Raw genomic sequence first — 12,899 nt, 5'->3', positions numbered from 1 at the left:
TCCTTTACATGTTTTAGATTCTGAAGTATTCTAGGCTAGATTAAGCCAAGGAACAGCAGAGTCACTGGGCTTTCATTAGAGGATGTTGCATATGTGTGTGTGTGTGTGTGTGTGTGTGTGTGTGTGTGTGTGTGTGTGTGTGTGTGTTCCTCCAATGACATCCTTCTTTGGTGCCTCATAATGACCTGGAGGTGCCTCTGGGCTCTCCAAAGCAGATGCCATCAAAGTCTGCAAGTCCAACCAAACTACAAAGGCTTTGAGGACAAGCCTGCAGTCTTTCATCCAGGAAGCAGCCTGGTTAAGTGGAGGGGGTGAGAAGGCCCCATGGAGTCACAAAGACCTGAATTCAAATCCTGTCTCAGCCACTTTCGACCTGTGTGACCCTGGGTAATTCACTTTAACCTCTGTCTGGCTCGGTTTCCTTATCTGTAAAATGGGGTTAATAATAGCATCTACCTTCCAGGTGTGAGGATAAAATGAGATAATATCTTAACTTGCTTTGCAAACCTTAAAACTTTGGATTCTACTACTACTACTACCACTACTACTACTACTACTACTACTACTACTACTATTTGTAGAGAGACACATCACCAGGGTAGCTACAGGGGGATGGACTCTGGTCACAGCAGCTCTTAAAGGCCATCTGCTATGACACAGAAGGGTGCCAGTCTGTGTGGAAGGAAGGCCCCCTCTGACAAAATCCCGGTTCCTTGCAGCAACAAACCTGGCATGTATGACATGACTCGTTTGGTTTTTTGGCTGTCCATGGGCCTTTAGTTTTAGAATTTTATATGAAGATATGATTTGTGGGCATTGCTTGAGTTTGATGAAAAATATCAAATGTAGAATGAGATCCTAGATTCTGTTACTTGGTAACTATACATTAATTTTAAACAGCCCTGAGTTAAATGTCATTGTAGCGGTTATTTTTTACTGGGTTGTTTGGATTGAAAATCAATGATTACATCAAGGGAAAGGGTTGTGGTAAGTATAAGCAGGTTACAGCATCTCCCTGAAAAGATTGGTCCAGTGTGAAAATATGTCATCAAGGAAAGAAATGGCAGGGAGAGAAGATGGGCTGGTCACATGGTGAGGATGAAGGATAACAGGTGGACAGCCAGAGTGAGCTGCCATAATCCTCACAATGATAGCGTGTTGGACAGACCTGACATGGACAAGGGTGGCCCAGGGTGGGCCGGCGGGGATGAATCATGAGATGCATCATTTGGTGGAATGAGCTAACAGATGCATGTAAGTACTCAGCACTCGAGCACGAAGGTGGAAAAGAGTTCCACAAATTTTAGCATAATTTGATTAACACATTCTATGTTGTGTCAAAAGGTGATAAGGAAGACTCTGTTTACTCCTTTCTTCATCTTTCTATCTAAATTCGGCTCATCCCCTGCACCTCCTTGGTTCCTACTAAGAAAACATCACCATATAACAGATAGATTGAGGCACATGTAGTCAAGAACTGGCGTTCACTAGACATATGACCCTGGGTAGGTAATCTTCCCTTTCTGAGCCTCAGACAACTACAATGATGATGGGATTGCTGTAGTGGATAGAACACTAGAACTGGAGTCAGAAAGACTTGGGTTCAAATCTTGCCTCAGACATTTACTAGCTGTGTGATCCCAAGCAAGTCACTTTCTCATCTTCAAAGGGAGGAAGTTGGACCCAAGGATTGGTGAGGTCTCTTCCAACACTAAATCTGTGATTCTGTGATCCTTTCTACAGAAAGCAAGAGGCTTCTGCAATGGTGGCATCAGGGGTAGCAGGGAAAAGCCAAAAATCTTCTCCGATTTCTCCCAAACTGACCATTAGTTACAGCATTGCTAGTTCTGCTCCCATTAAAATGGGAGCTCACTGAAGACAGAGACTGCCTTGCTTGTTTGTCCTTGTAACTCAGCATTTAACATAGTTCCTGGCACATCGTTAGCACTTAACAAATACTCTCAATTCTATAAATTAATTTGAGTCTTGGTCTCACTTAGCAGATTACAGCCTTTCTCTTCAGGAAAACCAGGGGAATGAATGTGCAGATGCTACTACAGGATATGATGATGTTTAAATAGCATTTAATAACTCACAACAATCCTTACTCTTCCAATAGTAAAATTTTCATTTGCTGTTACATTTTGAATGCATGGTGGTTTATTTAAATAAACATATATTCAAGACAATCATGGGAAATAAACTCAAGGGATGTGGGAAGGGGTGATGCATGCATTGGCAAGGTTGGTAGATCCAGGTAAACCAGGCTTTGTAGCCTGGAATACAGGAAAGAATAGGAAAAAACTGAAGATGAGCTGGAATTCCCATCACCACGTGGAAGGATCCTCAAACCTGTAAAAGAGGAGAATCAATAGCTTGCAAAATGTCCAGATGAAAACCTTTCAACCTCCTGAGACAGTAGAAACAGAAAGAAATGGAGCCTTATAATGGCAGGTGGTCAAAGGGCAAGGATGGGACTTTCCTGATGGGAAAGAAGGAAGGAAGAAAGAGAAAAAGGAAGTGAGGGAGGAAAGAAAGAAGAAGGAAAGGAGGGAGGAAAGAAAGAAGGAAAGCAGGTGGAAACCCTCTTTGGAGGAGCCTTCATTACCAATGGAACAAATCTATGGTTCTCTGGGGCTCAGGGACCATCTCAAAATTTAAAAACAAAGGTTACTATCATTCAGCAAATTGAGGGCATTTCTGTTTTCTTGCAAGTCATTTTATGTTGGAAGAACTAAATGTTTATATTATGAACAATCCTCTCTCTCTCTCTCTCTCTCTCTCTCTCTCTCTCTCTCTCTCTCTCTCTCTCTCTCTCTCTCTTCTCTCTCTCTCTCTCTCTCCTCTTCCCTCCCTCCCTCTCTTCCTCCCTCTCACAGCACACGGACACGTGCGTGCACGCACACACACACACACACCACACACACACACACACACAGAGAAAATTCACAGACAACCTCAAGGTTGTCCAGACTCACCCCTTCATTGTTCTTCCATATGATTTCATCATTAGAAAAGATAATGCAAGTTAGGATGCAATTAACTTTATTTCATTAAAAAAAATTCAAACGGAAGAGTATAAAACAAAGCCACGCATGACTCAGTTTGATTTTTTATTCTCTGAACACTGGGTGGATCTTACCTTCTAGCACCTACTGGAGCCAATCAAACGTACAAATTTACACCTGATTCTCCAACAAATCCTTTGTTACTTTACATACATTTGGAGATCAACAGTCTCCTCATCTCAGACTGAATGGGTGAGCTCAGTTAATTGACAGCATGTCAGTTTCACACAAACAAAAGTCATATACTGTGCCCTTAACCCTGGTCAAGGCTAATTGGTGGGTACTGGGTGAAAGGAGGTGCCTGGCTCAACTCAAAGTCATCACAGCCACTTAGTGCAGTTCACTTTGGAAAGAAATCATGGCAATGGTAGAACTGCTATGCAACTACAGAAAAAGAGGGGTTGCAGCGCCCTCTCCTGGTAACTTAGTTCTTGATGTTATGAATGGCAACTAATGGAGGTCTGGACCAGGATTGTTGGGGAGAAATAGTGGGAAGCTGAAGGTAGGAGAGCGAGGGCATCATCTGTAAGTGAGAATAAATGGTCCACTGGAGAAAGCACTGGGTTTGGAGTCAGAAGACCTGAGGTTGCTCTTACACCCTTGGGCACATCCTTTTCCCAGCTTGGCTCCATTCTCTAAGCAATAGGCAGGGTTCTAAGCAAGAACGTCTGCTTAGGAGTCCACGGACCTGGGTTTGAATTCTACCCCTGCCATGTGCTATCTGTTTGACTTTGGACAAGTCATTACTCTCTGGACCTCAGTTTCCTCATCTGTAAAATGAGGGGATTGGACTAGAAGATCTCTAAAGTGTCTTCTAGCTTTACCCCTCATCATTCACAGAGAATTCCAAAACTTCTGTTTGTCTACAGTTGGAGTTGGATTTGTCAGAGGTAAATCCTGCAATGACCATTCACTCATCCATTAGAAATTGTCCAACATACAGGCCTGTCCTGGCCCAATCTAGAATCTGATCGTTTTATCTTAAAGTGGTAGGTTCATTCTAGGACTGCCCACCCCACCCTGCCCCAAATTCAAGCAAAGTAGAATAGAAAAAGGGAAGGATTTTTTTTTTAAATTTCCCACTCCCTTCTCTGGCAGTCATAATAATTATTACTGTTTTTATTTAATTTGTAAAGCCCTGACATTGAGTTTCAACTCCCTAGTGGATGAATCCATTTTGACTCTGTCTTCATGCATGTCATTGCTATATTTTTGTGTGTATAGCAGAAATATCATTGGCATTGGAAAGAGCTGGGTTCAGGTCCTAATTCTTCCTTTTCTTAGCAGTGTGACCTTGAGCAGGCCAATTAACCTCTGTAAAGCTCAGTTTCCTTGTCTGTAGATGGAGACCTCTTGCATTATGTAAATATTAGTGATTATTTCTTAATGTGGCCCTAGAGTTTGATTCTTTAGATTTCAGTGAGAAATTTCAAAAAAACTATATACAATGATTTGGAGTGCTAAGGGAGCTTTCTAGGAGCTTATGATCTGGTACGTTGTTTCACATAGCCTAAACTTGTATTCTCCATATGAACTATGGGACTCTTGAGTCGGATGGAGCCTAACAGCTAGCTCTATTTTACAGATGGGGAAACTGAGGCTCGTGGGTTGAAGTGACTTCCTTGCTTTGCCTTAGGCCATAGGAATAGAACTCAGATCTGACTGCTAGTCCAGTGCTCATCCAAGTATTCCATTCTGGGTCTTTTAGTGATTAAAGAACCAGTCACTATATTTTCCCACAAACCTTTCATTCTGTCTTTAGCACCACAGGGAGACTCTTTATTGTGTCTTTTAGAGGTTTGAGTCTGAAGTTCATGAGCAGAACAGAACTATGCCTGGGGGCTAATCTTTTAGTACCTGAGATTTTCAAAGGGCACCCAAAATGCAGAGAACTTCAAGGGATTATGGGAGAAAAGACTGTAAGTCAACTTGCTGGGATAAGGTAGTATTTACAGTCTGTTCTTTTCACAGTATCACTGATTCTCAAAGCTAAGAGGGACTTCAGAGGTCATTTAGCCTAACCTGTATCTGAAACGGATTGAATCCCTAACCAGTGGGTTTTCAGCTTTTGCTTGAAGACCCCTAAGTGACAGTGAGCTTACTACCTGCTTGGACAGTTCCACTTTGAGATAGTTCTAATTGTTAGAAACTTTTTTCTTTCTATCAAAGCCTAAACCTACAATCCTGGAACTTCTACCTTTTCCTCCTGGCTCTATCTTCTGGGGCCAAACCAAACAAATTTCACCTCTCTTCCACACAACGGCCCTTCAGATATGAAAAAATGGTTCCCTATGTATCCCAGAAAACTTTCACTTTAATATCCCAATTTACTGTCTTTTCCCCAAGTTTAACAATAATAATGTGTTTATTCTGTACGCTGGAATCTCAAACTGAATATGCCCATTTGTTGAATAATAATGATAATTATAAAAAATAAATAAATGATTGCATTTTTATATAGCATTTACTTTGTGCAGGCACTGCGTTAAATACTTTATAAACAGCTTTTCATTTGATTCTCACAACAACCCTGGGAGATAGGTGCTATTATTATCATCCCCATTTTACATATGAGTAAATTGAAGCAGACAGGAGTTTAAGTGACTTGCCCAGGGTCACACAGCTAGTCTGAGGTTAGATTTGAGCTCAGGTCTATGCTCTATGCACTGTGGCTCCACCTAGCTGTCTCTATTATTAGGTTTTAGATATAGATATAGATATAGATATAGATATAGATATAGATATAGATATAGATATAGATATAGATATAGATATAGATATAGATATAGATATAGATATAGATATAGATATATACATATTTAACTAGTTTTTAAAGCTTGGGATAAATTTAACCTAAAAGTGTTAGGTTAATGGTAATTTACAGGACCTAGAGCCAAAAGTGGCCTTCAAGATTGTTGTGTTTGCCCACTTCATGTTAAAGATGCAGAAACTGAGAGGCCGAGAGCAGTGAATGACTTCCCAAAGTCAGACTGAGATTAAGCAGTAAAACCAGGATTCAGTCCCAGAGCTTCTGACCTCGACTTTCCTCCCACCTCACTCAGTTCTCACAAATATTTAGAGTTTGGAGGAGACAAATCATTGCTTACTAATTAAAAAGCTAAGAAGTTAACCTTTTTTTTTCACTAAGAACTCTTTCCCCAAGCTGGTATTTGATGGGGACAAGTTTTCTTAAAAGTTTAAATCATTTCATAGTTTCTTGCTCATGCTTTCACTTGATTACTTTCTAATTTGCTCCCTGGAGAATGCAAAAAATGGAAACCTAGATTCTTTGAGTCATCCAGACCCATGTGTGGATATAGACAGGGAAATAGACAGACAGACAGATAGATCAATAGAGAGACACACAGACGTGTGGGGGGGGAGGGGTGTTATCATGTCATGGGGGTAGGAATTATTCTGGTTTCTAGGGAGTTGTAGGAGACCTTGCCTAAAGACCTTTCCTCCACTGGCCCACCAACTGAACCTGAAATTCTATCACTAGACTTAATATTTTACATTAAAGCGCTGTCCACTTAGACAAGTCTTCTAATCCTAAGTCTGACTTCCTTTCCAGTTAAAAGGAGAAACAGTTTAACGGTACATTACAATCAAACAAACATGTTTTCAGTTCCTTCTATGCACTGAGTTCTGTGCTAGGGGCCCCAGAGACAAAAGGAGAAACAGTCCCTGCCCTCAGAGCACTTACATTCTGCCGTATAGTCATACACTACCACGCAGGCACCCAGCTACACCCTGTTCTTTGATCCTCGGCATGCTCACTCCAGCTTCCTTCTCAACAGGACTCTGCTCCCTCCCCGCTCCTGGCCACCGGGCATGCGGAGAGCTGCGGTCGGCCTGGGCTGTTTCCTGGGGCTACTTAGTAGTCTCAGTGCGTTTCATAAGAAAGTCCAGGATAAAGGACCAGGCAGACAAACTCAGCCTGGAAGATGGTTTGAAGGCTGCTACCTCACATCCTAGAAGGCTCTTTTAAATCGATATAAATATACACAATTGGAACCTTTGCCCCTCAAGCTCCATAGACTTCCCTAAGACCAGAAAAAACCCTACCGTCATTGCTCTGTGATCTCAGCTCCTAGAGATGCATGCACAAACACCAGCGGGGCTGAGGTTGGTTGCCTGAGACTTTATTGTCTTTGGGAACGACATCATGGGATTTTCTGGACTTGCTATGTTACTCTCATTCTTACTGTCATCACCTACATAGATATGCATGCATCCCATCCCTCTAACATCACTTTCAACATGACACCAGTACTAGTGACAACCGAGTTTTAACCTATTTTAAAACTACAACTGAATTTGCATTTGTTTTTCTTTTGGACTGTTCTTAAAGTATCTTGTCAAATGAAATCATCACAAATCCTTTACAGATCGTGCCAGAAGGAAAAGAGGGGTTTTCAGCTGAGGAGTGGGGAGAGGATCAGGAAAAGCAACATGAGATGTCTATGAGAAACACCATGACTTTATTTCACTAGATTTAGGTCATACACAAAGAGAACTGATGTTTTAAAAAAAATTAAACCCTTTTCATACCTGGATCTAGGAAGGTTTTCTGTGCTTTCTCTCAACAAGAGATCTGAGATCAGGGTCTCTGGGCTGGATCGTTTTCCATATCTAAAAGAAGAAATAATATAAGTTTAAAATGTCCACCCAATATAAGGAAATATTTTTGTGGTTTCATTAGCTTGGGGAACTCCTGGTCTCAGCAACTCCTTAGACCATTACAGTCTCTGACTTTGTTGTTGCTATATAGTCATGTCCAACTCTTCGTGACCCCGTACAGGGTCTTCTTGGCAAAGACACTGGAGTGGTTAGCCATTTCCTTCTCCAGCTCACTTTACAGATGAGGAAACTGAGGCAAACGGGTTAAGTGACTTGTCCAGAGTCACACAGCTAGTAAGTGTCTGAAGTCAATTTGAACTCAGGTCTTCCTGACTCCAGGCCTGATGCTCCATGCATTATGACACCACCTAAATCCTAAAGTTGCCTGAGACATTGAAGGATTAAATAATTTGTCCAGGGTCACACAGACGTGGATAGAAGGAGCATTTAAACCCAGATCTTCCTGACCGTAAGGCTACCACTCTCTCCATTAGGCTGCCAGGCAAATGAAATATATTTATTCATTTTTCAGTATGTGGCTCCTATTGATAATAGGATAATTGTACATATATAATATAATAAATATATAGCAAAATACTATATTTGTTTAACTCTAATCAGAAGACAATTTTTTCTCCAAAAAAAAGTTCTTTTGTAATATGTTCAATAAGCTTCAGTAGCAAGCTAAGGCAATTTCCTAGAAAAGATTACAGCTATTAACAAAATGCCTTTTGCTTTCTCCGGCTGTTTTATCTTCCACATTGTTCCTTCCCCTCGAATATGAAATTATTAGCTTTCTGGGAAACTGCTTAGTGTAAACAATATTATTGCTTTATTGGGAGCCGGAGCATCTTGGTTTGACTCCTTTCTTTATCACTTACCATCTGTGCTTCCTTGTATGAAGCGTGTACATCACTTCACTTTTCTGGGCCTCAGTTTCCCATCAATAAATGAGGGGTTGGACTAAACTAGACCACCTCTGAGGTCCCTTCTATATCTTTGCCCATACTTCTATATGATCCATTAGAGTATAAGCTCCTTGAGGGTAGAGCCTGTTTTATTTATTTTTTCTTTCTATTCTCCAGTACCTAACAAAATAGCTGTTTAATAAGTGTACATTGATTGATTGATTCTAGCTCAAACTGATGATCCCATATTAAATTCTTATAATTTTGCAGACTCCTAGACACATGATTTCATTGTGTTATTCTCCATTTCGAATGCTAAATACATTGGGATTGATTCAAAAGCCTTGCTGAATCCCATTTTTATTGGGATAGAGAGAGAACCTTATAAGGAAAAAACAATTGAACTAGCTTGGAATCAATTTCCAATTATTAAAAAAAAAAGACAATAAGTCACCTTGTCAAGAATACTCTGTATACAAGTAGCATTCCCTCTTCCAGGTAATATGGTGCCATTGGGTGTGAAGTTCTGGGTTCAAGCCCTTCCTCTGATACTCTAGGACACTTGCCAGCTATGTGACTCTGGATTAGTCACTTAACCTCTAAGCCTCTGGCAACTTCCTAGGATTATATACTCAGTTGAGTCTCAAGCAAAATGGCCATAATACCTCAGCTACCCACCATCAGAGCCACTGGCCTGCAGAAGGTGTGCTAGGACAGGCTTAGCTTTGTGTTTGCTGCTGCTTTCTGTTCTGAGTTCTAGAATTATTTCCCATTGTTTTGGGAATTTGACCAGACAAGATTTTTTATTTAAAGGTGAGCCCAAAGAAATCAATTAATTGTGGTCACTCTTTTGACTAAAATGCTCTTTCCACCATATGGGTAGAAGTATTTAGACCTTTCAAATGTCAACATGAAAATGGAACAAAATATTGGAATTAGCATAAGGCCCGGTACGTAGTAGGCAATTAATAAATACTGATTGATTGATTTATAGATTGATTGGTAGCCTGAAAGTGCAGCCCCAATTTTCTAATGGATAAAGTATGAACTCATGTCCTATAGGACTCCTTGGACCCAGAGTTGGGTCTTTAAAAGGAGAAGGAGGGACCTGGATTTTATCTCCAACTTAACTGCTTTCCAGGGACAGGTCTCTTGTGAGAATCAAAGAATCAAGTTGAAAGAACATGAAAAAAAATCAGGATGTGCCATGGAAAAGTGGACTGAAGACATGGGTTCAGATCCTGCTTCTCCTACTTACTACTTGTGTGCACATCACTTCATCTTTCCGGGCCTCATTTTCCTCATCAGGCAAAACCCTTGCCAGAATTTAGGATCAGAACAAGACCTGTAATTTCACTAAGATAGAAAACTGTACCACTGCAGGGCACCAACAACTTTGCAATATATAGTCTAGGAGATTTACATAATAACAATTATAATCATTAGTATTTACACAGTGCTTTAAGATTTGCAAAGTACTCTACAAATAGTATTTCATTTCATCCTCACAAACCTGAGGGGTAGGTGCTATTATTATTCCCACTTAATAGATGAGAAAAGTGACATACAGAGGTTAAGTGACTTGCCCAGGTTCACACAGACAGTAACTTCAGAGTCAGATCTTGAATCTAGACATAGCATTGCTGGGAGAAGCTGACTTCTGCTAGAATCTATTAGAAGAAAATTCTTTTTGTAAGCTTTTTCTATATAGTTCCTTCATTTGGAGCCTGGGACAAATGGAGAAATTTGTTTGTTTGTTAGGCATTTGGGGTTAAGTGACTTGCCCAGTCACACAGCTAGTAAGTGTCAAGTGTTTGGTCTGAGGTCAGATTTGAACTCAGGTCCTCCTGACTTTCAGGGCTGGGGCTCTATCCACTGAGCCACCTAGCTGCCTCCACAAAGGGAGAAATCTGCTTTGCCTTTTGCCCCCTCCCCCCCCTCAGTGCTTCATTTTCTGTATTTTCTCCCTTTGGTTCCCTTCCTTTCTCCAATCTGGCCTCGTTCTCTCCCCTGGCCAGGTTTCTTGGGCACAAGAAACCTGAGCATTGGAGAAAAGGAGCTGCGCCCTCCACAGGAAGAATGATCCTGAAGTCCAGTGGGCTGAAAGGGGGAATGTAGAGAAGTTGGAGGGGCCCTGACTGTGGGTGCCTCTGGGGCAGCAGATGCCCCGACTCCACGCTCTGGCTCCTACCTCTGTCGGGTGATGAGATTAATGTAGTGCCGCAGAGCTGAGTAGTATCTGGCCAAGTCCTCTGGTGGGGAGTCCTGCCTGGGGCTGTCAGGTTTGGATGGGTAAGACTCAGCCAAGGTCTCCAGGCCGATGAGCAGAGATAGGGCACAGGTCAGTACATACAGCCACAGCCGCCTGCTTCTCTCCATCTGGACAGCACAGGGAAAGGATGCTGGATGGACAAGTCTCCTGGTATGGTTAAAGGGAACAGAGATTCCCCTTCCTCCCTTGTAGCCCTCCCTTTTCATCTCCCTCAAGCCAATTCTCTTAGTGCCCCACCCCCACGCAACAGCCCTGAGCCCACAGTCCAGCAGGACCCCTCCGGGTTACAATGAATGTCTGCTTTAGCCTACTCTTCCTGCTCCAGGGTAATGGGAACTTTGGCAAAACTTTGAAGTCTGGAGTCAGGAGGGAAACGGTATTTGAGGAGCCTGGGGCTTCCTATTTCTTTGCTAAATAAGGTTGAGGACTTGGAGCTAGGAAGGGTCTAGGAGATCATCTAGGCCAACCCTTTTTATTTTACAGGCCAGGAAACAAAGGCCCTAAAAGGTTGGCTAACTCTGTGTGTGTGTGTGTGTGTGTGTGTGTGTGTGTGTGTGTGTGTGTGTGTGTGTTGAGGGTGGGGGATGGAAGTTGTGGTTTGGTCCCGAGTAGGTGGGGAGGTAGCTAGATGGCTCAGTTGATACAGGGGTGGGCCTGAGTTCAAATGCGGCCTCAAATACTAACTGTGTGACCCTGGGCAAGTCACTTAACCAGTTTGTCTTAATTCACCTGGGGAAGGAAATGGCAAACCACCTTAGTATCTTTGCCAAAAAAAAAAAACCAAAAACCAAAAAACCTATGGACAATATGGTCCGCAGGGGTCCCAAAGAGTCAGACACTGTTAATAAACGACTGAACAAAGTGGGGAGGTCTCTGTGAGGAACTCCCTCTACCAATAACAGGTCAGCACCTTTCCAGCCAGTTTGGCCTTGCTGAGTTACCTGGGAATAGGAAGAACCTATGTGACTCGCTCAGGGTCAACTAGCCAGGACGTGTGGCATACACATTAGGAAGCAGCAGAGCCAATATTTGAAACTGGATCCTCTGGGTCCAAATCGAACACTCTTTTCACTCTACTAGAAACTTTTTCTGCTACAGGTCGGGCTCTCTCGGGCTGGCTCGTCCCAGCTCTTCTTCCGAGTCAGCGCACCTCCCTGGCCCTACTCCAAGCTTCTGCCGAGATGCATCTGCTCCACTACCCACCTGCTATGTTTGCTAAGAGGAGTGAAGGAGGAAGCTCAGAATCCGAGGTGCACAGCTGGCTGTGCTGGGAGCAAGCGGGCTCGGGACGCAGGGACAGAGCCCCGGGCCCCTCAAATGCGCAGTTCAGACTGTCCATGTCTAGGAAAAGCCGAGGCTACAAGGACCACGGTAACGCAAGGGGCTCCTCCCTGGTCTCCTTCCCACCCTGTTCCCAACTGGAAAGTTAAAAAGATAATCATGGGAAACCCCCAAAGCAAAAACACCTCCCTCTTGACACCTTTCAGCCCAGACATCCACTAAGCATGTTTTGCACACAGTGGGCGTCTAATCAGTGTCTCTTGATTTTTTTTGGGGGGGGGGAGTCGGGACAGACTGTCCTTTGCGCAGTGGTTCAGATTTCTCCCTCTCCCCCAAGAGGTGGAAAGAAACCTCCTAGGGTGAGCCTTGTAGGTCAAGCAGGACCCTGAAATGGAAACTTGGGTGAAGAAAGGGAATACCCCCCCACACACACACACACGCCACCCTTGAAATCTCACTTTGACCTTTCTGGGCTCATAAAATTGGCTCTATGGTAGGAAATTCCCAGACCGGACAGAGGTGTCCTCGATAGAGCTGGGAACTTACGCTAGATGAGAAAGGGGGGCGGGGACAGGGAGAGGGGGACGCAAAACAAAGAAGCTACTCGGATAACCAAGACTTGGAAATCTAGAGAGAAAGAAGCAGCTCCGAGGAATCATCCTTCCAAAGTTCAGCCGCTCTGCCCTCTGAGGGAGGGCTGCCAGAGAGAGCCAGCTGCAGGTAAGCTGGGGTGGAGAGGGTAGACTT

The 12,899-nt window shown here is 43.0% G+C and overlaps 1 protein-coding gene across 2 annotated transcripts in view; it reads right to left on the bottom strand.

The window, feature by feature from the left end:
- Positions 1 to 2,062: 2,062 nt before the first annotated feature.
- Positions 2,063 to 12,899, bottom strand: part of NPY (neuropeptide Y) — a 33,344-nt gene continuing 22,507 nt past the window's right edge. For both annotated transcript variants that reach the window (XM_078150872.1, XM_020993172.2), the window contains exons 2-4: positions 10,791 to 10,978; positions 7,623 to 7,703; positions 2,063 to 2,352 (exon numbers count right to left, since the gene is read on the bottom strand). In XM_078150872.1, the coding sequence (XP_078006998.1) occupies positions 2,328 to 2,352; positions 7,623 to 7,703; positions 10,791 to 10,978 (294 nt within the window). In that variant the 3' untranslated portion in view covers positions 2,063 to 2,327. The remainder of the gene's footprint in view (positions 2,353 to 7,622; positions 7,704 to 10,790; positions 10,979 to 12,899) is intronic.

This window comes from Phascolarctos cinereus, unplaced genomic scaffold (genome assembly GCF_003287225.1).
Source record: "Phascolarctos cinereus isolate Bilbo 61053 unplaced genomic scaffold, phaCin_HiC Scaffold_1;HRSCAF=81, whole genome shotgun sequence".
Taxonomy (NCBI): domain Eukaryota; kingdom Metazoa; phylum Chordata; class Mammalia; order Diprotodontia; family Phascolarctidae; genus Phascolarctos; species Phascolarctos cinereus.
The sequence above is the reverse complement of the archived record's forward strand: the minus strand, read 5'-3'. Positions and strand labels throughout refer to the sequence as shown.